Genomic DNA, 27,875 nt, shown 5'->3' with positions numbered 1-27,875 from the left:
TGGGCAAAAAAAGAACGTTGGAAAATAAGAGTCTTATAAAAGTAATCTTTCGAACCCTCCCCCCTTTTTTCAAACGTTTTGTAGACAGTATGTACAGACAGTATACATCCTATATATTTTCATCGCTGGAGAGCACCGAGACACCCCACTGTGACATACACGATGCGCGTGCGCAGCAGCTACACACAAAAGCTTAGAAAAATATACACGTACTGAAAATGTTGCCAATATGCACGAATGATATGAAATAGTAAAATATATACCACTTGCATAGACACAAGCGAAAGGAGTGAAGTTTACTATAGTAAACATACGATGGTCATTGATACATCTCACACTATTTCTATCATCCATACAAGACATTCTGTATATAATTACTCATGTTACGAGCACGATGACGAGTGGGACCTTCGCCAATAATGTAAAACTGCAGATCAGCCTATCAAAAAAAATAGAGTTCAGTTAGGTGCAAGAAGTGAAAAGGAATACTTGGAAATGCAAGCCGTTTTTATGTCGTGCATTTTTGCGCCAAATCTTGCAACTACAGTGGTGTAGGAAAGAAGTCTTTGAGAGGGGGGGGTGGTATCTGTATCAATCAATGTAACATCATAACATAATATAGAAAATATTTTGCCTAAACTGCTAAAGTACTAATGATAGTAAATCTGCGGCAATTTATTACAGGGGACTGTTCCCCTCTCCACTTTTATTATTGGGAGGGCCTGTGTACCCACGCCCTGAGGAAGCAATATCTAATGAGACTGTTTAATTAAGACTGTGTAGACAACTGTTTAATTAAAATAGAGCTCCAGAAACTCAAAAAAACTTCATTGCATATGGTGTCGAGGAAGTGATCATAAATAATGATTCAAACTGGGTCCTGACTGAGACACCCTGCTTCAAATATTGAGGAGGATGTAGCGTGCTCCATATTATCATGTCTAACAATAAGAAGAAACAATCACGTGACAAAAGACATGTTGGGCTAACCTGAAAACGTTCTTTCCAGGCCTCCACAATTGCATGCTCGAATTTACTCAGCTCATACTCAGTGGCGAACGCAAAATACCACATTCCTTCATGTTCGGATTCAAATTTCTAAAATTTCAATTAAGCGAAAAAAATATCATCATCAGCTTCAAGGAAAATCCTAATTACTCTCGAGTGATCAAATCCTTGGATAAACAAGTTTGCTTTCAACTCACCAAAATACAATAATTTCTCACTTCATTGTCAACAAGAATCTGGGTGATGTTTTCAATGTAAAAGCTACTCAAAAACCGAAATTGTCCCTGGATGAACGCGTGAAAAGTCACTACACTTTGCTTAGTGATGACGGAACAGCAAGGGATTGCACGGGATGAGGGTGGCATAGCGTGAGAAAGGAACTCTGAAGATCCCGCAACAGTCTGACAAAGCTTGATGATCCAATCAGATGCTTGATCCTCCGTGGATGAGGATAACATTATCATGGATTCACCTTCACTAGAAACGATCTATAAAGTATATTTAAATGTTATTCTACATATGCATCACATAATATATGGAAAAACAGTAAAGAACCATAGTTTGACTAACTTCGAAGGTAAAATCTTTCTCTTCGTCGGAGACTCGTCTACAGCCTCCACAACTAGAACCATTCAGTTTATAAACCATTTTGGGTTTAAATCCCCGTGTTTTGCGAACTGAAGCAGACCTCTGCCAGTAAGTACAAAATAGTTCTTTTCCCAAAGCGAAACCATGCCAAGATATCTGGTTTTACAATCAAGAAATCCCTCCTTTATCACTTGATGCCATCCAGTATCTACGTCGCTACCAGGCCCCGAAAAACACATCCAGTGTACGAGCGAGAAACAAATAATTTCCAAATTTAACATCTAAGAAAACATATCATAAAAAAAATAGGCCGAACATTGCAAAAATATTATATCATATTTAAGAGTCAAGAGAGAGGAGTACGAAAGTAGTCTAAATAACCACCCTCAGTACTAAACTGGTTGGCAAACACAAGATTTGTCAAGAAACATTTAAATGCAAAAACTTGCTATGACTTTAAAGAAGTAGAGAGAGACTTGCCGAGCGGAAATCGAATTCGTGTAATAGAAATTAATGCCCAACATAAAGTTCTGATTAGAGCCATAAAAATAGACAAAAGAAAAAAACAAATTGTAAAATTGAATTTATTGTAACGTTTCGTCTTTACTCAAGACATCTTCAGACAAATAATAAATAGGATGTTAAGACAAGATATTATTTATTATTTGTCTGAAAATGTCTTGAGTAAAGACGAAACGTTACAATAAATTTAATTTTACAATTTGTTTTTTTTTTGGTCTATTTCTATGGTTTTAAAGAATTTAGATTTAAGATTCGTCACTTAATCTGATCATAAATAAACCAATATATTTTCCTTCCACCAAAAAATCAAACTTCATTTTTTCGTTTGCATTTCGAAATCTCCAGCAACGGGATTAAATTTTAGCAAAGCAAAAAATTTTCCCAGCCACATGATGAAAACTCACGCTTATCTTACCTGATCACAGAGAGCATCGTGTAACCACCTCGTAATCGCCTGCTGTCCTTGTACAGCGGTGCTACTTACTAGCAAAGTTAACTTGGATGGTGAGGAAAGGCTTTTCATGACTAAAGATGAAATATCTGACACCAAACTTCTCGTTACAGCTTCGTTTGCAGTTGAGAATGGATATTTTTCGATCTTATTTGCCAAGAATACTAAATGCTGACAATTCACTCCGATTTCAACGTGTTTCAACTCGGAAAATTTAATCGACTGCTCCAAGGCAAAGCTTTCGTTTGTTTGCTTTCGTAAAAAGTAGAGAGATTCATCTGTTAGCAACAAATGTACCTCATGCAAACGACCATAATGAAAACCCGTAAACCCCTTCGTAATGCGCCGACATTTTTCATCTTTACTTGTTAGTATGTTGAATGAAAGTTTTTTCATTACGGAGTGCTTCATCATGACGTCAGATAGCGTACTGAGACTTTCCGACAATGCAGGTCTGCGAGGAAAGCCCGCGAGAACTATTCCTTCGTACTCAGCGGTCACTGGACGTCGATGGGCTTGTAAATTGTTTGGAGGAAATTTTGGCGCCAATTCATGACTTGACTCTGCCTCAACCAATGAAATTGTGGATATGTCGGCCAGATCACTAGAGTCGAAGCTTTTACGGTCACCAGTTGGATGGCAAAATTCATCAAATGAGTCTCCACCATCTGATGCATTCTCAAACGTTCTAGCGCGATCTTCAAAAAGCATCGACTTATTTATGGAGAGCCAGTCTAATGTTTCTAAATTCGATGATGGAATTAGTTTAACATGACGAAATAAATCCTACCACTTTGTACACGGGAAAAATGAACGCTTTTCTCAGACAAAGCGAGTAAAAACTGTGGAAGCAAACAATAAATAAAGCGCAGACGGTTAAAATAATACACTGCATTCTAATCCTGATGTCCTAAATTAATTGAGGAAGTTGTTCTTATGACTTAAAAACTGCTTTCCATACATGAGCAACTACTTTTTTGCTTTGAATAATCATGAAAAGGTGATCACACATCCAAGACAAGACTTTACTAACCAAAATATTTTCCTTCACCGTTTTCGTTTTCATTTTCCGTTTCAACGACCGAAATGTCAGGTTGTATACTATCATATTCGAGATAACTGGGCTCTATATGTTGAACTGAAGTGCCTTCACGAGACCTTGCAACATTTCCATTGCCTGGAGTTGAAAGGCCGGAAACAACTTCGTTACGATTGTCATCTTCTCGACGTGAAAACGAGTGCAGAGGAATCGAGTTGTTAGTATCTTTAGTTTTTTGATCAACGTGACCATTTCCTGCGTTCAAATTAAATAGTTTTCAATGTAATATGGTATTAATGTTGGTATAACTTCGTCATTAAAAAAATATGCAAGATTCAAAACAGGTTTCATTGGGTTTTTCACTGAAATTTTGGTTAAATGTTCTTCAAGTGTACAGTTGTTACAGATGTTTGTGCTGTTGTTGCAGATTCGCACCAAAAGCTAAGGTGTAAAAAGCATTTCTCTCAGTATTGAACGCATGTCGACCAAGAAAAATGGCAACAACCATCAAAAAAATTTCTCTTGTCGTCAAATGCAACTTCTTTTGATAAACTAATCCCAATTTCCTATAAATCATATCTCAAACGAGCAATATAACAGAAAATATAAGTTGTTTGTGTTTGTATATTACCAATGACCCCAGTAAGACCGACGTCGCGCAATCCTAGGAAAGATAAGTCCTACAAAGTAAATGTAAAGTAATTTTACTTTTGTTCATGTCTACTGATTAAATACACAAATGATAACAAAACAGTAAACAAGAACTACATACCAACTCCGAAGACAGTCTTATAACGTCGAGTCCAGCAATTAGAGTGATTATAATACCGAGACGCTAAATTAAATGATTTATTTTAAACAATGATTGAATATTAAACATTCACATTTTCGTCGTCTCACCGACCTCTCTGTCACGAATGAAGGAATTCCTACAATATAAAAGGGAGCTGTTAAATTACAGTAAAATGGACATATGAACCCATTTTTTGGTTCAGCAACACAGATCTTTTTTAACACTTGCAAGATGGAGACCCTCCAGAGAGAATTGCCCAAGTGAAACTGTTTCCAGAGCAAAATTTAAGATGTGCAGCCTTCAGAGAAATGTTTGAGACAACAAGGTTCGTGCTTTAGAATTGTGCTCTTTTTAGTACCAATGTATAAAACTGAAAACTTCACGAAAAACACAATAACTACCTTTGATAATACTTTGCCGGGGTCTTCTGATTCTCGAAAAACATCCGAAAGTAACTACCAAGCAGACAATCCAGTAGTGAAAGGTATATCCATAAACGTCCTGTAAAATCCACAGATCACAAATTAACAGGTAAGTATATTCAGCAATCAAAAGCAACTGCAAAACCTTTGTCAAATGCAGAATGGACATCTGGGCTTTCATTGACATCTTTCTTCACTTCAGGATGAGTGAATTCACAAACAAACGACCAGTAGCCATTTTCAGGACTTTTTAATCTAAACAATTAAATATGTTGAATATGTTAAATAAAATGCAGAATTGGAAATAGATAAAGGAGTCAGTGGCATAGTCAGCATCAATAATTGGGGGGGGGAGGGAGGCAATACTCATAAATGCATGTTATAATCTGCAAAAACACAATCGATTTCAAAGAAACTTAATACAGCCGAATATGAATATTGCCTCCCCCCCCCCCACTTATCAAGCTAGTTAAACCACTCAAAGAAGCATGTGGCATTGACAATACTCTCACAGAATTCGCACAACTTTACATCAAGTAATGAGCGCAATATGTGCTATAATAATTACTTTGCATTGTCCTTTCACATCTTGCACTATATCAATAAAATCTTCAGAATACACTAAACACATTGTACTCTTGGAGTTGAACTAAAAGAATTTTGCTGGGTCAAATAGATATGAAACAGTGTTTGTTTAAATTTCAGCAATGAATGTCTCAAAACTCTCCGGTGGGATTGAAATATATGGCCATAAAATTGTTGTTATATAATGTTTTCAGATAAATATGTTTGATAAATATTTTTGGCAGCATTGTCTGTGTAAAAACATGATATTGAACAGCAGTGAACTTTTGGAAGAGGCAACTTATGCACGAAAAAACTTTAATAAAATTTGAATAAAAATTGTTTAACTAATCTCCCTCCTGCCCTTCAATATTTTGTCAACTGCCAACCACAAGCATGGAAGTAAAAGATTGTTTCTCGAAAAATTATCTCATACCCATAGAGAAGAATATGGTCAAGAACATCAAACAGACATTTGACATGAATGTTGTTGCATTTGATCTGGAATTCTTCATTGCCTCCTGTTTCATTAATTTGCTTCAGTTGAAGCTAGAAGAATCAAGAATTTAATGATGATTTACAATAAAAGCAAGGATGATAAAAAGACAAGAAAAAGCTTAACTTACTGCCTTTATTTGATCACTGAGCTGATTAAGAACATCATCTTTTATTTTTCTTCAGAGGTCATCAGCTTTTAATATGACACTATTTTGAACAAGAACAACTATGAACAACTTTAAGCATTCAGAATTGTCCTTACTAGGGAACTTCCTCGTGCTGGAAATGGTATCGAGTTTGCCAACAGAACTTCCTTATTACCATTCTTCCAACACATGTTCAAACAACGACAAATTGTACATAATTTTACTTATGTACAACATGTACAAGTTCTATTGTTTACCAAAAAACTACGTACGTTCATCTTGTAATAAAGATAGTTGGGTCTTTCGAACATCTTACGAAATAATTCAACATCTTTTTTCGTGCACGACAATATCAAATACACATGATCTACTGCATTTAATGGCCTGACCTGAGATAATGGATACGTAGGGAATTCTGGCACTTACCACCGACACATAAGGCATCAAATTCTCTGATTACAAAATGAACACATTCACACGACGAAATCGTTACACTCAACCCTTGAAACTTTACACAAATAATGGAACAATTTCTACGAAGTCGTTAGTCATTACTATAGACGAAAGTCACATGAAAATATGAAAAAATACCGTAGGAGTGGTTTAGTTCCGGGGTATGAATGCCTTACCGGCAAGTAGTTCGAATAGTTAACTGAGTTTTTATTTGTGGTTATTTTTTCAATTTTTGTCTATGATGGATATTAGGCAGGGGCTGAAGGCCCACAACCAATTAATTTTCTTTCTTTACGTCTCTGAGGACCCTAGAAACCGATTAAAGGATTTAACAACTTTTAACACCTGCTAAAAAATTACGTCATAAACCACGGTGAAACGTCATCTGTAATACTCGGGATATGATTGCTAAAACTTTCGTCGATTTTAATTTCGAGTAACAGCAGGATGGCAAGACGTTGTGTACCACTGTTCTTTTCGGAAAAATTAAACTGCATTACAGCTGAAAACGTTTCAAAGCAGGCACAAGGGGTCATGGTCTACATCTTTCTTGGTGATTGAAAAAATCTGCTGACAACGATAACTTTGGTCGATAGCCAGCTTTAAAGACTCCAAAAGTGGACATGACAATGGAGTATGTCAAGTTAATAAAATCGAATTCTACAAATCGCATTCGATCTCAAAACAATGCAGGCTCAAATATATTCACAAAAAATAAATTAGTACTTTAAACGGGAGTTACAAAGCGTTACGAGGGTTACAGGTATTCATCTATCTAACAAGATCAATTTATTCAAGATACACAAACACTCTTTTATGTAATTTATTAATAAAGTTTAGGCAGTTGGCTTAGCAAAAAAACACATAATAATTAGCTTTTATAGATTGATCAATATTGTTACCACTTGATTTGATTGATTAGAAATCAAGAATTTGCAAAATTTATCGACCAACTGATATGTTATTCGCTCCGTCTTTGGTAATATTTTAGTACCACGTACTGTTCGTTCATATTTCGTGGATACCTTTAATCACTATTGCTATCTTACGCTGTACACCAAAGATCGATATAAAAAATTTGCACGTATAAATACTCTGCGATTTGTTCTAGAAAATGCAAAATTTCATTTATCCAATCGATGCAATGCCCATAACATAGAACACTTCATCAATATTCACATACTATAGGGAATCGATGCAATGCCCATAACATAGAGCACTTCATCAATATTCACATACTATAGGGAATCGATGCAATGCCCATAACATAGAACACTTCATCGATATTCACATACTATAGGGAATCGATGCAATGCCCATAACATAGAACACTTCATCGATATTCACATACTATAGGGAATCGATGCAATGCCCATAACATAGAACACTTCATCAATATTCACACACTATGGAATCGATGCAATGCCCATAACATAGAACACTTCATCGATATATAGGGAATCGATGCAATGCCCATAACATAGAACACTTCATCGATATTCACATACTATAGGGAATCGATGCAATGCCCATAACATAGAACACTTCATCAATATTCACATACTATAGGGAATCGATGCAATGCCCATAACATAGAACACTTCATCGATATTCACATACTATAGGGAATCGATGCAATGCCCATAACATAGAACACTTCATCGATATTCACATACTATAGAGAATAATTTCAATAAAAAATAACAAAAACGAAAAGATCGCTTTACGCACCTTACGAAAAACTATGCCACACTCCCATCTACTTGTGAAACAATTCTAAATAAATTAAAATACGTTGGTATCAAATTTAAACTTTACGCAACAGTGAAATTCTATTTTCTCTTTCATTAGATTACATCCATGAGTAGAGGGGGGAGGACCTCAAACACTTACGTTCTCGCAGGGATGGGAGGCGCCTCTTCTTCTAAAACGCCATTGTGAGTCTAAAAAATCCAATAGTCACATTGATTAGCAAAACTTGCAAAACATGTCGCTTGGAGAGCACATCACAACGTCATAAACAATCTTCAATCAACAACTCCACAAAATTGAGGAATATTTTCCATTTTACAATTGGGTATCTTAATGGATTTTCCAAGTTTTTGTTATATTTTAATGTAGAGATGGTCAGTTCCATATTTTATTGGACAGTAATTGATATTAATCTAATGTAGAAACGCTCCTTTTCATGTTTTATTGGACAGTAATTGTTATTAATCTAATGTAGAGATGGTCAATTCCATGTTTTATTGGACAGTAATTGATATTAATCTAATGTAGAAACGCTCCTTTTCATGTTTTATTGAACAGTAATTTATATTAATCTACTGTAGAAACGTTTCATTCCATGTTTTATTGGACAGTAATTGTTATTAATCTAATGTAGAGATGGTCAATTCCATGTTTTATTGGACAGTAATTGATAATAATCTAATGTAGAAACGTTCCATTTCATGTTTTATTGAACAGTAATTTATATTAATCTACTGTAGAAACGTTTCATTTCATGTTTTATTGGAAAGCATTTAATATTAACAAAATGTAGAAATTGTCCATTTAGTGCTTTACTGCATGTGATTAATAACAATAAATCTCAAAAGCTTCATGCTCATATTTATAAACACACAGCGTGTCATTAAAAATTTAAAGATAAAAACCTGGGAACCGTTCACAGTCTCAGACACAGACGCGGGAGGTGGTTGAGTTGGTCGAGGAAATTGAGAGCGACCGCTATTTTTCCTGTTTGAGCCCCTACAATTATAAAACATCAACATATTTCTTCACCAAGATAAAGGCATTGTGGGAATGAAAGAGAGGGGTGGGGTTCCTTCCCAACACATTATGGTGATAATTTTATCAAATGTCTCTTGCTACGTGTAATGAAACTATTCTGTATGTTCAACCTACCAGGCATTTGTGCTAAATATTCATTAAACTGACCTTGGAAAGCTACGGACTGGTATTGGAGGAGTTGGTTCTTCGTTATCAAAGGAACTGACGTGTAGCTGAGAGAGCTGCAATATATAAAACAAAATCGTCACACTTAATTAATCAAAAACACTAAAGCAACAATATGAGTTTGAATGGCTAAAAATGTCAGTTTAGTCCCGTCTAGATGAAGGTGAAGGTGAACAAGTCCCGTCTTGTTCAAACAATTTACTTCATTAAAATCATAGCAGCTAATTTTTTTTCAAAATACATCTTCTCAGAAATGCACAAAACAATCCCTTCCCTATTCTTTGGGGTTCATTAAAACACATATCAATAAACCCTACAAACATTGTTAAAATGTGTTGGAAACGGGAGAGGCAGCACATTCATTTACAACTGCAAAGGAAGGACGTAAATATGATAGGCTTACGTCTAGTTGAGAACGACCAGCCAGGCGAATATTCTCAGAAGAAATATGATACTGCAGTGCAATGTATATGAACTTATATTGAGCCTAGATAAATGAAAGAAATCGCTGAACACGAAAAAACATTCACGACTAGCCTGTTGGCTATTCCTTAGTCGCGTACAGTTGAACCCAGTGTCACGGTGAACACGAAAAAACATTTACGACTAGCCTATTGGCTATTCCTTAGTCGCGTACAGTAGAACCCAGTGTCACGGTGAACACGAAAAAACATTTACGACTAGCCTATTGGCTATTCCTTAGTCGCGTACAGTTGAACCCAGTGTCACGGTGAACACGAAAAAACATTTACGACTATCCTGTTGGCTATTCCTTAGTCGCGTACAGTTGAACCCAGTGTCACGGTGAACACGAAAAAAAATTTACGACTATCCTATTGGCTATTCCTTAGTCGCGTACACTTGAACCCAGTGTCACGGTGCTAGTTTAAAATCACTCTTATTTATGTCATGATTAGTTTAATCTCATCTAGCCACATTGTTATGACGTCTTACTATTAAAACAATCAATTCCTAGGGAAATGACCACGAGTATAACGGTTCTATCTAAGCAAGATGGCTACCCCATACTACACCACTAGGTTTCGTTACCTGATGGTAAGTTTAGGATTAAGATGAGTTATCGATTCAACAGAAAATATGGCTTTAACAATATATCAAGTAATACCTCTGTCTGTACCATTCCTGACCTCTGCGCCCTTACGTTTAATATGGCTTGTTTGATATCAATTTCACTGTTTAAGCCTACAAAGAACAACGAAACATAGCCGTTAGACGTGACATGAAAGCTCGCGATTGAATAAAACACAAAAACATTATATTTCTTATGTCGCTGCACATATTGATATGGCCGCATCTAAGGTGAACTGTTCATTAATGATGTTATCCTGATTGAATAAAGCCTGTAACTATCTGCAGCATCTCCTTGAATGTGTAAATAATCTCACCTTGCTCCTTGAGAATATGTATCAACATATCTATGACAATGAACGTACCAGTCCTACCAATGCCAGCACTTTGATAAGAGAAACATAAAAAGAGATTATTATTGCATAAAGAATGATATTTTTTTTCATTTTCATCCGCAACAATCGAGAAAAAAATAATGACTAGGCAAAATATTTGCTTGCAGGATGCATTGCATGTAAAAAAATCGTGATATATCAAACAGTCATGTCTGTATTAGTTAAAAATGTGTAATGACAAAAATTTCCTCATAAACAAACTTCTGGCATTCTGGAGTCACATACGTAAGGGTACTTGTCGCTACAACGATCAATCAGTCCACTTAATGTCTAGGCTTACCTGCAATGTACAACGATTGGTCCTGCGCCTTGAATATGATCCTGTTTGAGGTTAACATCATCGAGGATATTCAGGACGGAGCTAGGATCATCAGGTACACCATGATCAGGCCATCCCATGTAATGAAACTGATATACACTTCGTGGTTCAACACTTTGCTGTAAAAAGATAGTGACATCATCATAAAATTAGGGGGGGAGAGCGAAAAAAACGTACATTTATGTTCTACCACCGGCTGTAAAAAGATAGTGACATCATCATAAAATTAAGGGGGGGGGGAGTGCGAAAAACCCCCGTACATTTATGTTCTGTCACCGCGAATTAAAATAATACAGTTTGATGGTGGGGCATTTAATACATGGAATCTTTTGAAATTTTACAACCAAAATGACACTTAGTTGATCTTTATAATTAGATAATTTTATGTCGGATGTGTTTACGATATCAAACAAGAACAAATCATTTCCTACAAGTGTATTCGTCAACGTATATGACAAATCACAGGAAACAATGTTGTATAGTTTGAAAGATTTTTGAAACATAACCATTACTATTCGAGATGACTAAACATATGTTCCGCCGTTGTTCAGTCTTTAAAAGCACGGGCGTATGAAGAACGATAATTGGAAAAGTTGATATTCAAACATGCATGTTATAATCCTTTGGAAACAATGGCTTTGAAAGGAACTTAATACTGCATATCATGCATATATATATACAATCGCCCCCGCCTCCCCTTATCAATCCTTATGGATCTTCCTAGACCCATATTCCAGAGAATAATGAATACGATTCTATCATAATATGTAGCACCTATTCATTATTCATCACTTCTCTTCGAACAAACGATGTCACGAGTAGAAATAAAAACACGATGTAAACAAGCGACTACTTAAAGTGTTAACATCATAAACTAGTCATACTTACCGTCGCCTCTGGCCAAACTTTCATTTCTCTGAAAATATAGTTTGCTGTGTGTTCTTCCTCTTTTAACATCACGCTGAATTTTCCATAAATTTTGATCATTTGTTTATCATCTGGCCAATAACGGGTACATTTTGTCTGAATCAAACAACATTTACATGACAGGATCAAATGAACAAAAATCCAGCTCACACATACACAGAATGCAATAACCACTTTGTCAAAATAAACTGAACCCAAATATGACAAAAAGATGAAGAAAACGTTACAAAAAGATGAAGAAAACGTTACTAAATTTTATGTTATAGTCAATGAAAATGGGTCGCCACTGGCAAAAATTATGAAAAATTCGAGCAACGTAACTTACTCGACCCCTTTCGACTTCCTTGGTTGTCATGACAATCACACGACAGTTATCTTGCCATATCATCGCCCAAAAGTCGTTGACTGTAACAGGTAGACAACCTTGCGTTGCAATGTATCGTTTTTCTTGGCCATCGAGTAAGCCCTGTGGTGAATGGAAAACAAGGAAGAAACTCTATAAAAGTTGTAAAGTTACAAAGCTCAAAGATACAACTTTCAAATATCAATTTGTAGTCATCTGATCAAGAACATTATCAGTGATTGGCACATTCAGCGCAGCGCGATCAATCAGCTGTATAGCTGTAAAATGGCATACACTAACACATTTGCAAGCTACGAATTTTAAAACAAAATTTGTTCTTTGATCAATAACTTTAAAAAAAATAACATCCATGCTCAAATCCATGTATGTGAAAATTCGCAGCGCAGCATTTCAAACTACAGTCGTTTATCACTGAATACACATAACTTACATTGATGTAGTTTGCGTTAATGTAGTCGTGACCTTCTTCGTTTTGGAGAGAAAGCACCACACGGCTATGATCAACTGCGAAGAGATAAAAAAAGTCGTTAAAATAATGTTCAGATCTAAGACGTGCATTTACTGACGCAAAATGGGGAAAGGACAGACGTTTCATCGTTAATTTCCAAAAGGAAAAAAGGATAAATTAGGAGTAGTCACCATCAAATTTATACCTTTCAGAAAATATATTGAACGTAAATGGAGGGAAGAGAGTCTGTTCTCTCCGTCTTAGTTCAGTGGTAAACAAATGAATGACGTTGAAAAACGGCATATTAAATTCCGCATTTGGATATTTATTTTATACTATAGTGAATGGCGTGTAAAGGACTAGAACGAGCTTCATAATGGTTTGTAAAGGACTAGAACGAGCTTCATAATGGCGTGTAAAGGACTAGAACGAGCTTCATAATGGTGTGTAAAGGACTAGAACGAGCTTCATAATGGCGTGTAAAGGACTAGAACGAGCTTCATAATGGCGTGTAAAGGACTAGAACGAGCTTCATAATGGCGTGTAAAGGACTAGAACGAGCTTCATAATGGTGTGTAAAGGACTAGAACGAGCTTCATAATGGCGTGTAAAGGACTAGAACGAGCTTCATAATGGTGTGTAAAGGACTAGAACGAGCTTCATGAAAGCGACTTCAGTAGGTCGAGAACGTTGTGTGGTTGCATTATTAACAATATAGCGTTATCGTTGGTTGGTTCATTGAAATTAAGCAAATGATAACATCTTAATACTTTAAACAAGCAGCAAGCACGTCATATGAAAAGTAAGTTGGCATGGTTACTAACTTCGTATGACGTATCATACTTATTTAGGCCATTGTGTCAGTCCAATGTTATGAACCATTAGATCGTATTATGCTAACAACCACATCTCCATTGTTTCCACTTAATGCAGGGGCGGTTCAACATTTAATGCAGGGGCGGATCAACATTTAATGGAGGGACGGTTCAACACTTATGGAGGCGCAGTTCAACATTTAATGCAGGGGCAGTTTAATGGGACACAATATTGAAAAAATTCTTCAATAATACGTACAAGGAAGAATATTCTTGTATCGATTTTTAGACTTATTTTGAGGTTTTCTTCCTTCATCTCTTTTATACAAGTGCTTGCACTCTTGTTGCTGGAGATTCTATAAAAAAGACAAGCATGCAGAAAATAACTTTAATATCAAGTAAAGGGCGTGTCATTATTTATTAGCAAATGAAAAATATATGCAACATTTTCTTTAAAAGTGCGCGAAACGAGAACTGAAAGTGGTACAACTTGAAAAATCAAATAGGTCAAAAAATATTGTCATATTACTTCAAATTCTTCCCAGAATCCTCCTTTGCCGTCCACATTTCCATTATCTTTGGACAATTCACTAACTCTGTCTTCGATACTCGAGGCGTTGATTCTGGTAGCATTGTATGGCTAAAGAAAAAAATTGCAACTCCTTACTACTGAAGTTTTATTTTCTGTCATTTGTTTGACCATGGTTTGAGGACTCATTATCGTTTAGCGGACCACGCCATATTGCACAAACGTTTATGCCTGAACGGTTATTATACTTATAAATTTGCGAATTAATTACTACATTTGCGAGTTAATTACTACATTTGGAGCAAATTACAACAATTTGGAACAAATTACGACATTTGGGAACAAATTAACACATTTGAGACAAAACTACTACAATTGGGAACAAATTACTACATTTGCGAGCAAATTCAAACATTTGGGACCACATTACTACATTTGAGAACAAATTACTACATTTGCGAGCTAATTACAACAATTGGAACAAATCACCGCATTTGAATGAAGTACAAGCAAAGAAGACGGCTTACTAACTGTAGAAACGTATCTAAAATGTCAACCTTCGTGTACACTTACCACTCTAAGCTGAACAACGCGACCACTCTTTTCCACCATGGGACTCTTCTTATAATGCTCAACAAGATCTTTTAGGCTGAAAAACTTCTCCCCACCACCGACGTCATAGTGAGAGCCATCGAAGCGAATTTTTACATGTGTGACGTTATCATCGATGCTAATTTAGAAATGGAAAAATGCGAATTTCGGTTCCCGAAAAAACACGCATCCTAAAACATCGTAGCATGGAAGAGTAAAATGATAGTAATTAAATAATTTAAGTCGATTTCAGGCGATGTTTTAAAACACGCTTCCGCAATTAACGTTACAAATTTTCGAAGTTCAAAAATTGTAAATTTAGATGAAATCGCGCGAACCTTCATCGAAACTCTCCGTTTGCAAGTGAAATCTGTCAAAGCACAACAATTCTTTCCATTAAAACTGTTAAATTTTACGTAGATACTCCGATAATTTCAAGCTTACTCAGAGACGTGCTGAACTTGCCGGATTAAAAGCAAAGCAAACTTGATAATATTCAACTGTTGTACAGAAATTGCTTTTATAAACTGTTGTGTATTTCATATTTTTTGTTAACTTTTGTAATTTTTATTTGTCGTGTAAGGGGCCGTTGGCACAAAAAGGTCACTAACTGGGGGAGGGAGGGTCATATTCAAACATGTATTATATGCATTGCTAAATTTCTTTAAAATCCATTGTTTTCAACAGATTACAACATGCATACATAAATATGAGCCCCCCCCTAATTATTAATCATCCCATGCCTATGTAAGGGGGACTATAATGTCAGGAGCCCACAACAAGTTCTTGTCTTCTCATCCCTGACCAGTATGCCCTTGAAAAAAGATTCTAGTAATCTAATTGCAACATTTACATATGTAAAATACTTTAAAGAGTGTCTTGCAACATCTAGGTCACATTTATAAAAACAACCTACAACACTTTACTCCATGATTTTGATCTAACAATTTTACAGTATTACAGTAAAGTATAAAGTATTACCGAACAGTTAAGACAAAATCCCCTGGTTTACTTTGACTTTCACGAACAAGAAAGCTGCCATTTTTGCCTTTATCAAGCATCACCGTCTCTGCTTCTCGGCTAGAGATATGGCCATGAAACCACCTAAAGATTTTAGATTTAGATAACAGTTCATGATTTCACAGGCACTTTTGCTAATTTTAAAAAGCACAAAAACAGCAAATTTGAAGTACTGATGATGGCAATACCTTTCTGTTGTAGGATCTGTTGAGTTAAGTGGATATTTTAGATTGATGGTTTCACCAGTTTTTTCTCTTAGTTGTCCTCGTGATTCAGTGTAATACAAAACCAGTTCCGAAAGGGTGGCAAACGTTTCGCCACCATATAAATCATAGAAATCCCCACTGTTTTGGATCTTAATGTGTGTTACTTCATCCCCACGTCTAAAAATAGCATAAACATCCTTTCACTTATCGTGGTAAAAGTTAGATAATCTTTTGAAAACATTTAATATAAAGAAAAATATTCTCAGCTATCAGCAGGTAATGAAGGTGTGGAAGAGGCAAGAAAAATCAGAAAGACAAAAACATTATGCAAAGTAAGGCAGTTCATGTGACCATAAACTAATCTTGGAGTACACACTTCCTTCAATGTGCTAAATATGCCATTATTCGGACATAATTAAAGTTACTCGATCGAAATCATAATTCATGCGTCCAAAATATAGAACGTGTGTTTCTAGATAACTCTTCAGGAGCACTCTTTTCGAATAAATAGCACTCTTCAGGAGCACTCTTTGATTTTTCAAGAATCTGATCTGAACAACGCGACATTAATTTCAAGTTTCGAATTTCTTTTTGTTACATTTCGTAACCGGCGAATAACTAATTAAACAGCATTCGGTTAGAGAATCCATACTTCCCCCTCATCTTCAAAGCCACAAAATTTAATTAAGGACATATTTGGACATAAGTCATAATGAAATGCCATAAATATTGGCCACAACTGGGAAGAAATATGTAGCAAACGAGCACAAACGTGTCGTCTAGTTTCATTTTCCGAAATACGGAAAACACATAAATTTTAATAGCAGTTGATTAGCGCCATATTATAAGTCTAATTGAGTGTTTGTTACATCTTTTCAAACACTCCAGAGTTCCGAAAATATGAACAAGCAACAACATATGTATTGTGTTGACACTGAACAGGTACATCTTAGGTATTAGAACCGCATGCATGAAGAATATACGCAACTATTATATACAAGTTCTGCCTCAATTGTCTTATAAAATAACGGTAAATACATCCTACCTAACAGACAAGGTAAAATCGCCCGGGTTACTTTGACTTGGCCGTACCAAAAAGCTACCATCGAAACCTCTCTCTAAAAGAAGTCGCTCGGCATCGTGGCCTGTGATACGACCATGAAACCACCTAGAGAAGAAACGTACAACATAATAAGCAAATGTAATTTTACGCTCAACTATAAGAAGCATCAAACCTTCGAGAGCCCATATTTCCTGGCTTATTGTCGTTTTGCAATCAATAATAATTCATTGGATATATTTCTATTCAACACGGACGAAATGTTACAATTGGTAAACACTGAAGTCTTCGAGGAAGTAAGCGACCTATGACACTCTGGGCTCGATAGTTAGTCTGGATTGATATCTTCTAAACAAAGTCATAGTGACAAAGCGTGTTTTGCATGCCTAATACGGGATCATAAATCAATGCTCGACCAAGCACGAAATTGATTATTTATGGAAAAGAATAGACAAGAAAGTCGCAACTTTTACTAATAAAGAATATTTGTGTACGGTTGATGAAATGAGATGATGTGACGATGAGATGATCCTGTCTTTACAAGGTCAAGACCACATGAATTTCACGGAAATTTGGGCGTCAATAAATATTCGCTGTTTGCTGTTTATGTTATAGAAAATTCCTATTCAGGGAATACTGAATACCGCTAAATGTTTAGAATAGTTTAAAAAGGTTGCTAAGCAATTTTCGTGCCTGCGTTGACACAGTGACACAGCCACAAGAGCTCTGAGGTTTATTGTTCGAAAAAATATTTTGTAATTTTTGTAAACTCCTAACTTCCTAATTATTCATAATTAATGTAGAATGGTGTAGAATGATGTGTGGAAACAATGCTTCCCCAACAGGAACTTTAACCATCATTAATCTCGTGTGTTTAACAAAATATGCGGGACTGTCACGCATTGATATGGAAAAACAACAACTTAGCAACAGGAGAATGTAACAAAATGAGATTTAATAACATATATGAACGATGAAATGGAACTTGGCATGATCTGATTTGATAAAGAATGATTGTTTATGTCGAAAGTAAGCTATTTCAGGTAAGGCAACGACAAATGCTGTTAACATTTGATAAAATATTTTATAAACAAGAAAGTCGTCAAGATTTATGTGACATGTTAAAATTCACTGCACCAACGTAGCAAGGAAAACGATTCTGTAAAACACAATAACGTTGCGTGTACAATTCTTATAGTTTGAGAACTAGCAGTGTATTTTGTCGGCAAAATAATGCCAATGCTCCTACGTCCATATCATATTTCATATTCATAAAAGAAATTCATCGATTGCTGCCAGGGCTGAAACTAGAACGTTAATTGGGGGTTATATGAATATTCACCCCACCCCCCCAATTAACGTTGTAGTTTCAGCCCTGATTGCTGCTAACATTTCCATCGAGTTTTTGACACGAAGTTTTTACCATAATGTTCTCTGATTGTATTGTAAAGAAAATTTAAAATGACTCTCCGACTTCTTCAGTAGAATTGTGTGATTTTTCATTTCTTTTTTTAGATATGCAACTTTTCTTCTCTAGGCGAATGACATCGTTATGACATCACATTGCATAATTAGCATTGGTAAATAATTTTTTTGTCGATCGTCGACATTAAAACATCAAACATTTGCACCTTTACAAAAACATTCATCTACACATTTATTCATTAAACTATTGTATTTGTGCATAAAACGTTCTAAAGATATGGAAAATCGATAACCTTCAAATTGTTATCAGTTTCACTGCACAACGAATAAAATTACAAATCTGCAGGAAAAAGTAAAAAAAGCAATTCTACTAAAGTGATTATAAAGTCATTTTGTATGTTCTTTGCATTACAGTCAAAGAAATTCGCGATGAAATCTCGCGTTATAAACACTTAAAGTCCATATGGGGCCGGTTGCACGAAGCCAGTATAGCGTTATCCATTGGATAGCAAGTTTTTTAAACTTTTATAAAACTTTTAAAAAGCAAAAAGTATAAGATTCGAACTGAGCAATCATTGAAATAAAATATTGTTTCGAAGATTACGAAATTTCTTTGTCGTAAGAAAAACATAGACATGTTTTTTACAAGTTTGAAAATTGTTGCTATCCAATGGATAACGCTATCCAGGCTTCGTGCAACCGGTCCCTGAACGTTAATTACTAGTACGTAAATGAAAAGTATTCTTCGTTCATTCAATTTCAGTTCAAGACTTTCACATTGGTGTGTCATTCCAGTGATACGATCGCAAGGGCAAGAGCCCACCTCCTTCATATTCTACACGAACTTGACAAAAATCATTATCAATTCAGGTTGAGATTCAAAGGAGAATATTTGAGAGACTGTCATACATTCGACGTAAGAAGCCATAAATATATGAACAAATGCAAAGATGTTAAAATTTCATACGTACATGTTAAGTCGTTGGTTCTCGTTACTGACTTTCATTCTTCGCCATAGAAATAAATTCGAACCATCTTCTTCTTTGCTAAGGAATATGGTATTCTTGATAACTCCGTCCTTAAAATGGTTCCAATGGCGAGAACAAATGCAAATGTAAGTCAACCCCAATGGAGTTTTTACGGAGACGACGGAGGGTCAGACATATCTTTTGTACATCAGAATATCATTTTTAATCACCATAAATTTATAGTTGCTCAGCTTGGATTCAAATGAAAATGTAAATACCGATGAAGATCCGCTGACGTCGATAGCGAAACCAGATTTGATCCAGGGCGGTCATTTGCACGAGACTCATAAAGCCGTCATTCAGGAGGTCGAAATTTTCAAGAGACGAGAAAATCTTTTAGAAAAATTTATGGTAAATGATGGTCATGTACAATAAATTCGTTGATGTGATGTCAACTCAATAACAAACAACGATCAATATTATCGTGTAATTAATAAACATCGACATTAAAATGTAACGTTTCCTTCCTTTGTAGGCCATACTTTGGATTCATTTTCTAGCTACATTAATGGCATTTTCAACTTACTTTTGGTATTCCGGATTTTGGTCAGGTAAACACAAAAACGTGCAATTTTTACATCGTGGAGAATTAGCAAAGCGCGAAAAATTCCATTTGGATTTTTTCAGGTGCTTTGATGTTATTTGGTTTGCACTATTGTCCTACATACTCGAGGTCAGCTGGCTTTGTTGGACGAAATAACATCAGGTTGAATGTTTTTTTACTTGAGGTGCAATAAGCGGTAATTGAGAATCAATCCATATTGATTTTCCTTTTTGTATCTCCTATGTTAACGAAGCAACAACCATTATTTGACATTTTTTGGTGTCGGGTCATTTCTTAATTGCATTGCATCAACCGCCATGAGTGTTTACCTTATTTTGGAAATACAGGTATCTTGTCAACTCAGACTCACACGATCATCTATAAGAAAGAGAAGCAGTGTTGATTTCGAGAAGGCAACATTGATATGTAGCTATAACACAAATATTTTTTCTTTAGTCTTTTTCATGCGGAGAGATGGAAAATACGTGTACCCGTGCGAAAGAAGTTCTTACCTGGTCAGGTATCTTGTTTGCATACCCATTTGTCGAAATTTGCGGCGATGAGCAACTACAAATATTTTACTTTGTCTGTCAAACTGGTGTAATATCGATTCATAAAACCTTTCAGTTGTGCTGTATGTTGGTCAGGCGTTATTTCTCCTGGCAAGCCTCAACCTTGACCTGCTGTTATTCAAAAATTTTCATTATGAGGTTAGCCACGTTTTCATGAAATGCCTCATCTTGAACATACGTCCAAACTATTGAATTCAATCAGGTAAATCCTCTTAATGCGTCATGTATGATATCATGTTAAGGTTGGCGACATTATCGTTGATAAATTGGTGCAATCACGAGATCTCGAGAAAGTTTTGCGAAGTGCTAAACTTGGAGGAATAAAAGAGAGACGGAATGCCGCCTTTGAAATGGTCGGTCTCATCGCGAGTAACATTGAAACCAAAATGACAGTTGTGAACGAAGGAGGGTAAGTTATTTCATCATTCATTGCAGCAGATTTTTAATCTGATAATTGTGATATGATATTTTTTTCAGATTGCAAGTTTTGATAAACCTGGCCTTGTCCACAGACTCTGTAAGTAAAGTTTGCATCGTCAGCAACCAAGCATATACAGAATTGTTTGATTAACCACCTCAGCCGTCCACATATTTTTCATAGGCAACCCAAGAGTATGCAACCGAAGCAATAGCAGAAATGTTAACTGTTCCTGAGATTCAGGTAGATTAACATGTATTCATGTCATTTCATGAGGACGAAGTTTTCCAACTTTTTGATGTTTTTTTTTCACGCACTTCTCAATGTCACTAAATTCCCACAAATTAGGGACACTTTGTTGATGTTGGTGGAATTCGTACTTTATCTGCTTTACTCCAAAGCAATGACATGCGCGTTGTGACTGAAGCTGTTACGGCCATGTCTTACATCGTTGCTTATAACGAAGCAAATAAACTGGCATTCATTGCAGAGAATGGGTAACTTGGTTGCTTCATGCAAAGTGACAATTTGTAAACAATAATGCATTAAAATAAATTCCATTCCGCCTTTTTAAACAGACTAAATGACTTGTCACACGTTTCAACCAAAGGTAATTCAGCACTCTAATACGTCTCTGACCAAACGCTTTCAATAACGGAGATGTTTTTTGTTTAGTATCCGCCCCACTTTCAAGAATCGTTGCTGGAATGTTTCTTGAACTTGCTTTTAGTTCCGAAATCCGCTATGTCATGTCTTTAGATAAGTCTTCAGGTAGGCTACGCCGTTCTTGTCAAATATTCTTGCTAATGAAAGTTGCTAAAGCTTGCTGTCTTCGATAATTGTTTACTTATTCCATTTTTTTCAGTTCAAGCGTTGCTTTCACTTTCAAAAGTTGAAGATCGTGAGACACTGCGATTGTCCCTGCAGACATTGGAACTACTTGCAATAGAAAACCCAGCTTCCATACTTGATAATGTATGCCGTATTTTTAGTTGAAAGATCAGTGCCGTTAATTTTTGTAATAGGGCCGTTGATATTTCGCTTTAGAGTACATTGCTACTTCATTTATTATCAATGGCAAAGTTAGAAGAAGACGAGCAGTTGTATCTTTTGGCTGGCAAGATAATGCTGTACTACGCATCCGATGAAAACGTAAGTGAACGTAGACGCATTTTCGAAAATTGTGAACTCGCACTCTTTCTTTCAAATCAATCATGATTTTTCACAACTTTTTTCTTTATTAACCGTTAAGGGTTGTAAAAGTTGATAGAATCTGGCAAATTAAAAGCTACTCTTACGCAGTTTTCACACACGACCGACACAGCTCTGCAGACTGTTATCGCCAAGATCATTTTCGCTGTTGTCGAGTCATATGAAGACAGGTAAGTAAGACTGAGAACAAAGTATTTTTTTCACGTCAGAAATTTTCGACTAAAAGGTATAAATTTACAAGTCTGTGAATTCCCAAACATTTTAGGAATACCATTGTAGACATGAATCTTGGCGAGGTATTATTAAATATCCGGGATACTACAGACAATGCAGCATGGGAGATGATTCACCAGGCTTTGACCATTCTCAAAGACATTGCACTGTCCAATAAGAAATCAGATCTCAGCACCATGTTGTCAGATGATGGTAGTGGACCAAGCACAAGCGGGGAGTCTCAAGTAGACAAATCAAAAACGATAAAAAAAAATGATTCACGCCATTCAAATTCATGATGTAAACACAATGAATGCGAGTTTATAACTTGGTGGAAAGTTCCTGTGGCCATCACTGTACTGTATTAATAAAATTACGCGAATTTTCCTTGAAAATCCAATTAGTTTTCTAGTTTTTTCAACATACTTACGGCAGATTTTTTCAAAAACGTGGTGTTTTCCATCAACATCTGCTTAAATAACGGTAGTGATTTTTTCACTAGACTTCCATATTTTTTAATTAAGATAAGAAGAAGTTTGGTAAATTTCAGGCAACTTGCAAGGGGCATCGACTGAAATTGCAGCCAGTTTACTAATTTCTGAAAATGCTCGGCATCAAAATCGATTTGTCTATCAATAACTGTTGACAGTAAGGTAATCATGTGTTCATTCCAGACAGTTTCATATTCATCTTTCTTGGATTGCACCAATTGCATCATAAAGTACTGCAGACTTTCTCGATGCATTGTCTTGGAAATCTTTACCATTAAGTCGCATTGTGACCACAGTAAACACTTTCTGTCAAAATGCTTCGCCATAGTACCGTCAACAAATGCCTTGGGGCATTTCTGAGAAAACCATGTGAGGGCAACAACCAGATTTCTTGAAGCAACTTTTTGCATTGCAATAATGTACGAGCCAAGAACATATTCAGCAAAAATCACAGTGGTCTGAAAAGTGAAGTTTTCAGTTGATAAAAACTCGTAAATAAGATTAACGATGGTATTTTCTGAAACTAAGCTCGTTTCCAAAAACGTAAATATCTTCAAAATGTCAGCACTTGATTGTTCTTGCAAGCTTTGAAAGAAAAATTGGATTTCTTTTTTGCTGATATCTTCAGAAGATGCTAATAGTCTTTTAAAATCAATATAGTCATTCAAAAGAAAACCACAATCAAATGAGTCAACTTCCATGCTTCTAATTTCTAAGCCAGGGGGGGAAGAATTGACTCTTGATCTTTCTTTAAATTTATCATCCTGACACTTTGCTTCAAAAGTAGAGTACCCATCAAAATTTTTTTCACATTGTGGCAAGAAAGCACCTTGTTGGCTCTTTAATACATTACATGTAGGAAATTCAACTTCATCAATGGCAAAGCCTGGGACAATTTCTTTTGAATTGCCCTGTGATGAATGAAATGATACATCTGAAATTTCTATTACTTCTTCATGACTGTCATCAACTTCCATGCATATGCTGTGTTCATGCAGTCCATTTTCAGACTGATTACTTTTCCCAGAACAATTATTGGATTGATTTAAAGTGGATACTGTACAACAATTATCTGCATCATTTTGTTGTGATAAAAATGAACTTGTCATTTTCATTACCTTTGAACATAAATTATCAAGTCTTTTTTGATGTTTTTTAGAAATACAACGTGAAGTGATCTTTCCAGAAATGAACAAAAGATCAGAATGCAAACTTAAGTCTGCAGCAGATGGTTTGCATGCAATTTCTTTAGCTGCCAGGAATGAGATTTGTATTTTATTGTAAATGGCTGATACCATTGATGCAAACCATGGTTTTTGAATTTGAGGTAACTTTATCAACATGGATAAGAACGCCTGTCAAAATAAAAGATATTTTTTTGTCTATAAACCTGCAAATTCTTGAATGCATGTTTTATGACCATGCCCACAATTTAATATAGCTCTGGATTTTATGAGATTTATCATACAGAAGTACACAAACCTTTATATCATGAACTGGAATACACTCTACAGAGTACAATATAAAAGATAGCATGTTTCGTTGCAGGTTTAAGGAAAAACAAGCAAACTTTGGTTGAAAAAAAATAAACTTGTTGAATAATACAGGAAACTCGAGACAAAGCGAATGCAGAAGTGTTGACCAGAGAGGAGGAATCTCGTTTCTAAACAAATTTGATGATCGACTTCTCAGCCAATTCGAGGCAGAAACAATGGCAAGACTTTCTTCAACATTCAGTGCAGCAAATAAACCTTGCCATGCTTTAGGAAACGAAGAAATAAGTTTTTCAGTCAATTCATCAGATGGAAAATTTTGAAGATCGGACGCCATCTTAAATTTTTAACGTTCGATTTCCCGCCATTTTTCATCCAATAGTGGTTAAAACTTCATGTAGCTCTAAATACAATGTCTTACTCAAAATAGCATGTATCTCATTGTTCATAAATTGGAATTTAACCCGAAATCAAAATTTCAAGGAATTTAATAATTTTCTGTTTGAATAAATATATACAAATAGATTTAAATTCCTTTGTATTCTTGAGTAAGTTGTGTGTAATCGTTTGCGTGAATTAACACTAGTTAATGAACAATGAGATAATTTCAACAATGTAACTTTTTTTGGACATTCAATAACGCTATAGTGTTATATCATGGCCTTAAAATTTTGCTCCATGTATTAACAATAAGTCAAAAGAATTTACCAGTGAAAGTGACCATATTTTGACGAATATCTGAACATGCGCAAAAGCATACCAGCCCGGTAACCACCAGTGGTAACCACCTGCTACCACCACATATTTTGGTTTGGTCATTGAACTAAAATATCTTACGTCAGACACGCGAGATTTTACCCCAGACACGCGTGCTTAGTGTTTCGAGATTCTCTCGCGGAGTAATAATTGATTATTACTCACGCGTGTCTGGGGTAAAGTCTCGCGTGTCTAGGGTAAAATCACGTCTTCAAAAAATTATGCGGGTTTTGTATTACACGTAGCGTCCATGTACAGTGTTGCCAGATCGTGAACAAAGTTCACAGATTTGTGAACTTTTTGCTCTCTTCATGAACATTTCATGAACATTAAAAGTTTGTGAACTTTTTGTGAACTTTTCTAAATACTATGCATTTTTGTATTTTCATCATTTTCATAAAGAATGTATAGATAAACCATAGTTCAATGAAAAGAAAATCTTCATAGCTCGACAGTTCTTTCAAAACAACGACGATTTCAAGATAATCCGATGTTTTCCGGATACTTCCAGGAGTTTCCGACAAATTCCGAGTTAATCCGTTAACTTCCGATCTTAAAAATTAGATGTAATATGAACTTTTAGCCATTTTTGTGAACTTTTGACGCAAGCGTGCATGAATATTATAAAATTTCATCTGGCAACACTGTCCATGTATTTTAGGATTTATATTGGGTTTTGTCAAGTTCAATATTTCTAAGTGTGCCATGTTTTTAACTTGCATTTTGTTGGCAAAATCGTGAAATGTATGATATACTAAAAGCTTGACGACTTATCGATTGACAAATGTGGACCTTTGAAATGGCTGGTAATTATCATCGAAAGATAGTTCTGTCTATTTTCCTTGTTAGTATTGTAGGATTTCTTTGGTTAGTCTTAAAATGTGACGACGGCTCATCAATAATGACAATGGCAGCGTCAATTTGGGACACAAAGAGCAAAATTTCTTTCGTGGACTGGTCTAAGGTTAAGCCACGAAAAAAAGTTAGCGAGGAAGACCTTCATGATAAGTGGATCGTAGTCACTTCAGTATCCCTACCGACAGAGCAAGTGAAAAAACTGTCCGTAATAGACGGATGGAGACTTATCATAGTCGCTGATTTAAAAACACCCAAAGACTGGAGGTAATAAGAGTGAAATTCGCTTTTACTTTGTTAGGGTCTAAGAGAAATTCAAATGTATGAAGCTGACATGCCTACGTTGCCATGTACGACTAAATCAAAACAAACCAATCTTTATTTATTTTTTCAGTCATCCCAATGTTGTTTTTCTCAGTGTTGAAAAACAAAAGGAACTTGGCTATAAAACTACTTCATTGTTGCCTTATAAAAATTATGCTCGAAAGAATATTGGTTACTTGTATGCCATTGAACATGGTGCTAAAATTATTTATGAAACTGATGATGACAACTATCCTTATGATGGTAAGATTGGATTCGGTCTTGATGGGGAAAAGAAGTATTTGGTGTATGCAACAGACAGGGCAACTGTGAATCCTTATGAACATTTTGGACAATCAACCATATGGCCAAGAGGTTACCCATTAGAGAACATAGGTGATCCTGTTCAACGTACCTTTGTAAAATGTGATAATATTCAACCACTTATTCGACAAGGTGTTGTCAATGGTGACCCAGATGTGGATGCAATCTTTCGTCTTACTCGTAAGGATGTTGGAGTTAAGTTGGATGTGGAATTTGATTCAAAAGCGCCACCAGTTCTTATACCTCCAGGAACTTATACACCCTTTAACTGTCAAAATACAGTATATCTGTATAATGCATTCTGGGGCCTGGTACTTCCTCCAAGTCAAACCTTGAGAGTGACGGATATTTGGAGGTCATTTTATGTCAAACGTCTCCTACAAGAAATAGATGGCTATTTGGGGTTTTTTGGACCAAGTGCATATCAGGAAAGAAACTCCCATAGTTATCTTGAAGACTTCATTGATGAGAAAGCACTCTACTATAATGCAGGACGTTTTATTGAATTTTTAAGGAAGTGGAAACCAACGAAGTTGGACTTTTTTAGCCAAATTCTCGAGTTGACTATCGCGCTTGTCAATGAAAATTTCTTGGAACCAATTGATGCTCTTATTATGAAAGCTTGGTTGACAGATCTTGTTAGCATGGGTTATGTTATACCTCAGCTTCGTACACAAAAAGCTCCTTGTGCCAAAATCATTGAAAATGAAAAAGTGAAAACATATGAAGAGAAACCTTCATCATTCATTCATTTGGGCAAACAACTTAAAAATATATATAAGTTATAGACACTGTCTTCTTTATATTTGCTTCTGAGATTATGGTTCATTCAAAAAGTATATGAATATTGATTAGTAGATGGGATTAATCATAAAGTCTCTTATGCATTGTTTTCATTTCCTTTTTTGACTATTTAATTTAATATTTAATGAAACCCCATAAGCAGGTGAAAAAAATGCATGTAGGTGAAATGTGCATACACAAAGTGGCAGCACTGGGTGACGTTTCACGCATTGAATTCTGTCGTATAATATAA

At 35.6% G+C, this 27,875-nt stretch overlaps 4 protein-coding genes across 5 annotated transcripts; 2 read left to right on the top strand and 2 right to left on the bottom strand.

Annotated features, from left to right (window-relative positions):
• Window positions 1-92: 92 nt before the first annotated feature.
• On the bottom strand, window positions 93-7,020 carry LOC124444506 (pleckstrin homology domain-containing family M member 2-like). Its single transcript, XM_046995131.1, is given in 15 exon segments — window positions 93-439; window positions 991-1,098; window positions 1,206-1,496; window positions 1,579-1,667; window positions 1,670-1,877; window positions 2,534-3,312; window positions 3,603-3,863; window positions 4,240-4,288; window positions 4,381-4,443; window positions 4,513-4,537; window positions 4,803-4,902; window positions 4,969-5,078; window positions 5,824-5,936; window positions 6,014-6,062; window positions 6,845-7,020. Coding segments are annotated over 15 exon segments (2,514 nt in total). The 3' UTR covers window positions 93-346.
• Window positions 7,021-7,293: 273 nt separating this feature from the next.
• Window positions 7,294-17,550, bottom strand: LOC124444400 (tyrosine-protein phosphatase non-receptor type 11-like). Its single transcript, XM_046995010.1, has 19 exons — window positions 17,381-17,550; window positions 17,191-17,313; window positions 16,128-16,322; window positions 15,901-16,023; window positions 14,902-15,058; window positions 14,329-14,439; window positions 14,059-14,155; window positions 12,967-13,040; window positions 12,498-12,638; window positions 12,134-12,268; window positions 11,207-11,364; window positions 10,849-10,916; window positions 10,569-10,645; window positions 9,846-9,929; window positions 9,425-9,498; window positions 9,142-9,235; window positions 8,378-8,427; window positions 8,216-8,260; window positions 7,294-7,591 (listed from the first exon to the last, which is right to left on the bottom strand). The coding sequence occupies exons 1-18, from the start codon at window positions 17,392-17,394 to the stop codon at window positions 8,227-8,229; spliced, it is 1,809 nt and encodes a 602-aa protein (XP_046850966.1). The 5' UTR covers window positions 17,395-17,550; the 3' UTR covers window positions 7,294-7,591; window positions 8,216-8,226.
• LOC124444401 lies at window positions 17,544-22,951 on the top strand. Of its 2 annotated transcripts, XM_046995011.1 has the most exons (20): window positions 17,544-17,936; window positions 18,009-18,248; window positions 19,394-19,546; window positions 19,682-19,744; window positions 19,842-20,009; window positions 20,134-20,209; window positions 20,286-20,364; window positions 20,456-20,549; window positions 20,659-20,722; window positions 20,830-20,912; window positions 21,017-21,183; window positions 21,252-21,291; window positions 21,376-21,435; window positions 21,541-21,689; window positions 21,771-21,802; window positions 21,868-21,963; window positions 22,058-22,167; window positions 22,240-22,344; window positions 22,445-22,574; window positions 22,670-22,951. In XM_046995011.1, the coding sequence occupies exons 2-19, from the start codon at window positions 18,216-18,218 to the stop codon at window positions 22,457-22,459; spliced, it is 1,587 nt and encodes a 528-aa protein (XP_046850967.1). In that variant the 5' UTR covers window positions 17,544-17,936; window positions 18,009-18,215; the 3' UTR covers window positions 22,460-22,574; window positions 22,670-22,951. The 2 variants fall into 2 exon arrangements, with proteins under 2 accessions (XP_046850967.1, XP_046850968.1); XM_046995012.1 differs by lacking the exons at window positions 17,544-17,936; window positions 18,009-18,248 and having other exon boundaries at window positions 19,507-19,546; window positions 19,649-19,744.
• Window positions 22,952-26,012: 3,061 nt separating this feature from the next.
• Window positions 26,013-27,722, top strand: LOC124444402 (probable glycosyltransferase STELLO1). The gene is made up of 2 exons (XM_046995013.1): window positions 26,013-26,479; window positions 26,607-27,722. The coding sequence occupies exons 1-2, from the start codon at window positions 26,142-26,144 to the stop codon at window positions 27,625-27,627; spliced, it is 1,359 nt and encodes a 452-aa protein (XP_046850969.1). The 5' UTR covers window positions 26,013-26,141; the 3' UTR covers window positions 27,628-27,722.
• The last annotated feature ends 153 nt before the right edge of the window (window positions 27,723-27,875 follow it).

This window comes from Xenia sp. Carnegie-2017, unplaced genomic scaffold (assembly GCF_021976095.1).
Source record: "Xenia sp. Carnegie-2017 unplaced genomic scaffold, XeniaSp_v1 HiC_scaffold_21, whole genome shotgun sequence".
NCBI classification, from domain to species: Eukaryota; Metazoa; Cnidaria; class Anthozoa; order Malacalcyonacea; family Xeniidae; genus Xenia; species Xenia sp. Carnegie-2017.
This window is presented reverse-complemented; position numbering and strand designations above follow the sequence as displayed.

Coding starts and splice junctions, on each gene's coding strand:
- LOC124444400 (XM_046995010.1), bottom strand. Junction 16,323..17,190: donor GATTTTACCTTGTCTGTTAG/GTAGGATGTATT, acceptor TGCTATTTTTAG/ACGTGGGGATGAAGTAACAC. Junction 10,917..11,206: donor CCAATCGTTGTACATTGCAG/GTAAGCCTAGAC, acceptor CTCTTATCAAAG/TGCTGGCATTGGTAGGACTG.
- LOC124444401 (XM_046995011.1), top strand. CDS start 18,216: ATGATTGTTTATGTCGAAAGTAAGCTATTTCAG. Junction 19,745..19,841: donor TGGCGAGAACAAATGCAAAT/GTAAGTCAACCC, acceptor ATAAATTTATAG/TTGCTCAGCTTGGATTCAAA. Junction 20,550..20,658: donor ACCTTATTTTGGAAATACAG/GTATCTTGTCAA, acceptor TTTTTTCTTTAG/TCTTTTTCATGCGGAGAGAT.
- LOC124444402 (XM_046995013.1), top strand. CDS start 26,142: ATGTGGACCTTTGAAATGGCTGGTAATTATCATCGAAAGATAGTTCTG. Junction 26,480..26,606: donor AAAACACCCAAAGACTGGAG/GTAATAAGAGTG, acceptor TTATTTTTTCAG/TCATCCCAATGTTGTTTTTC.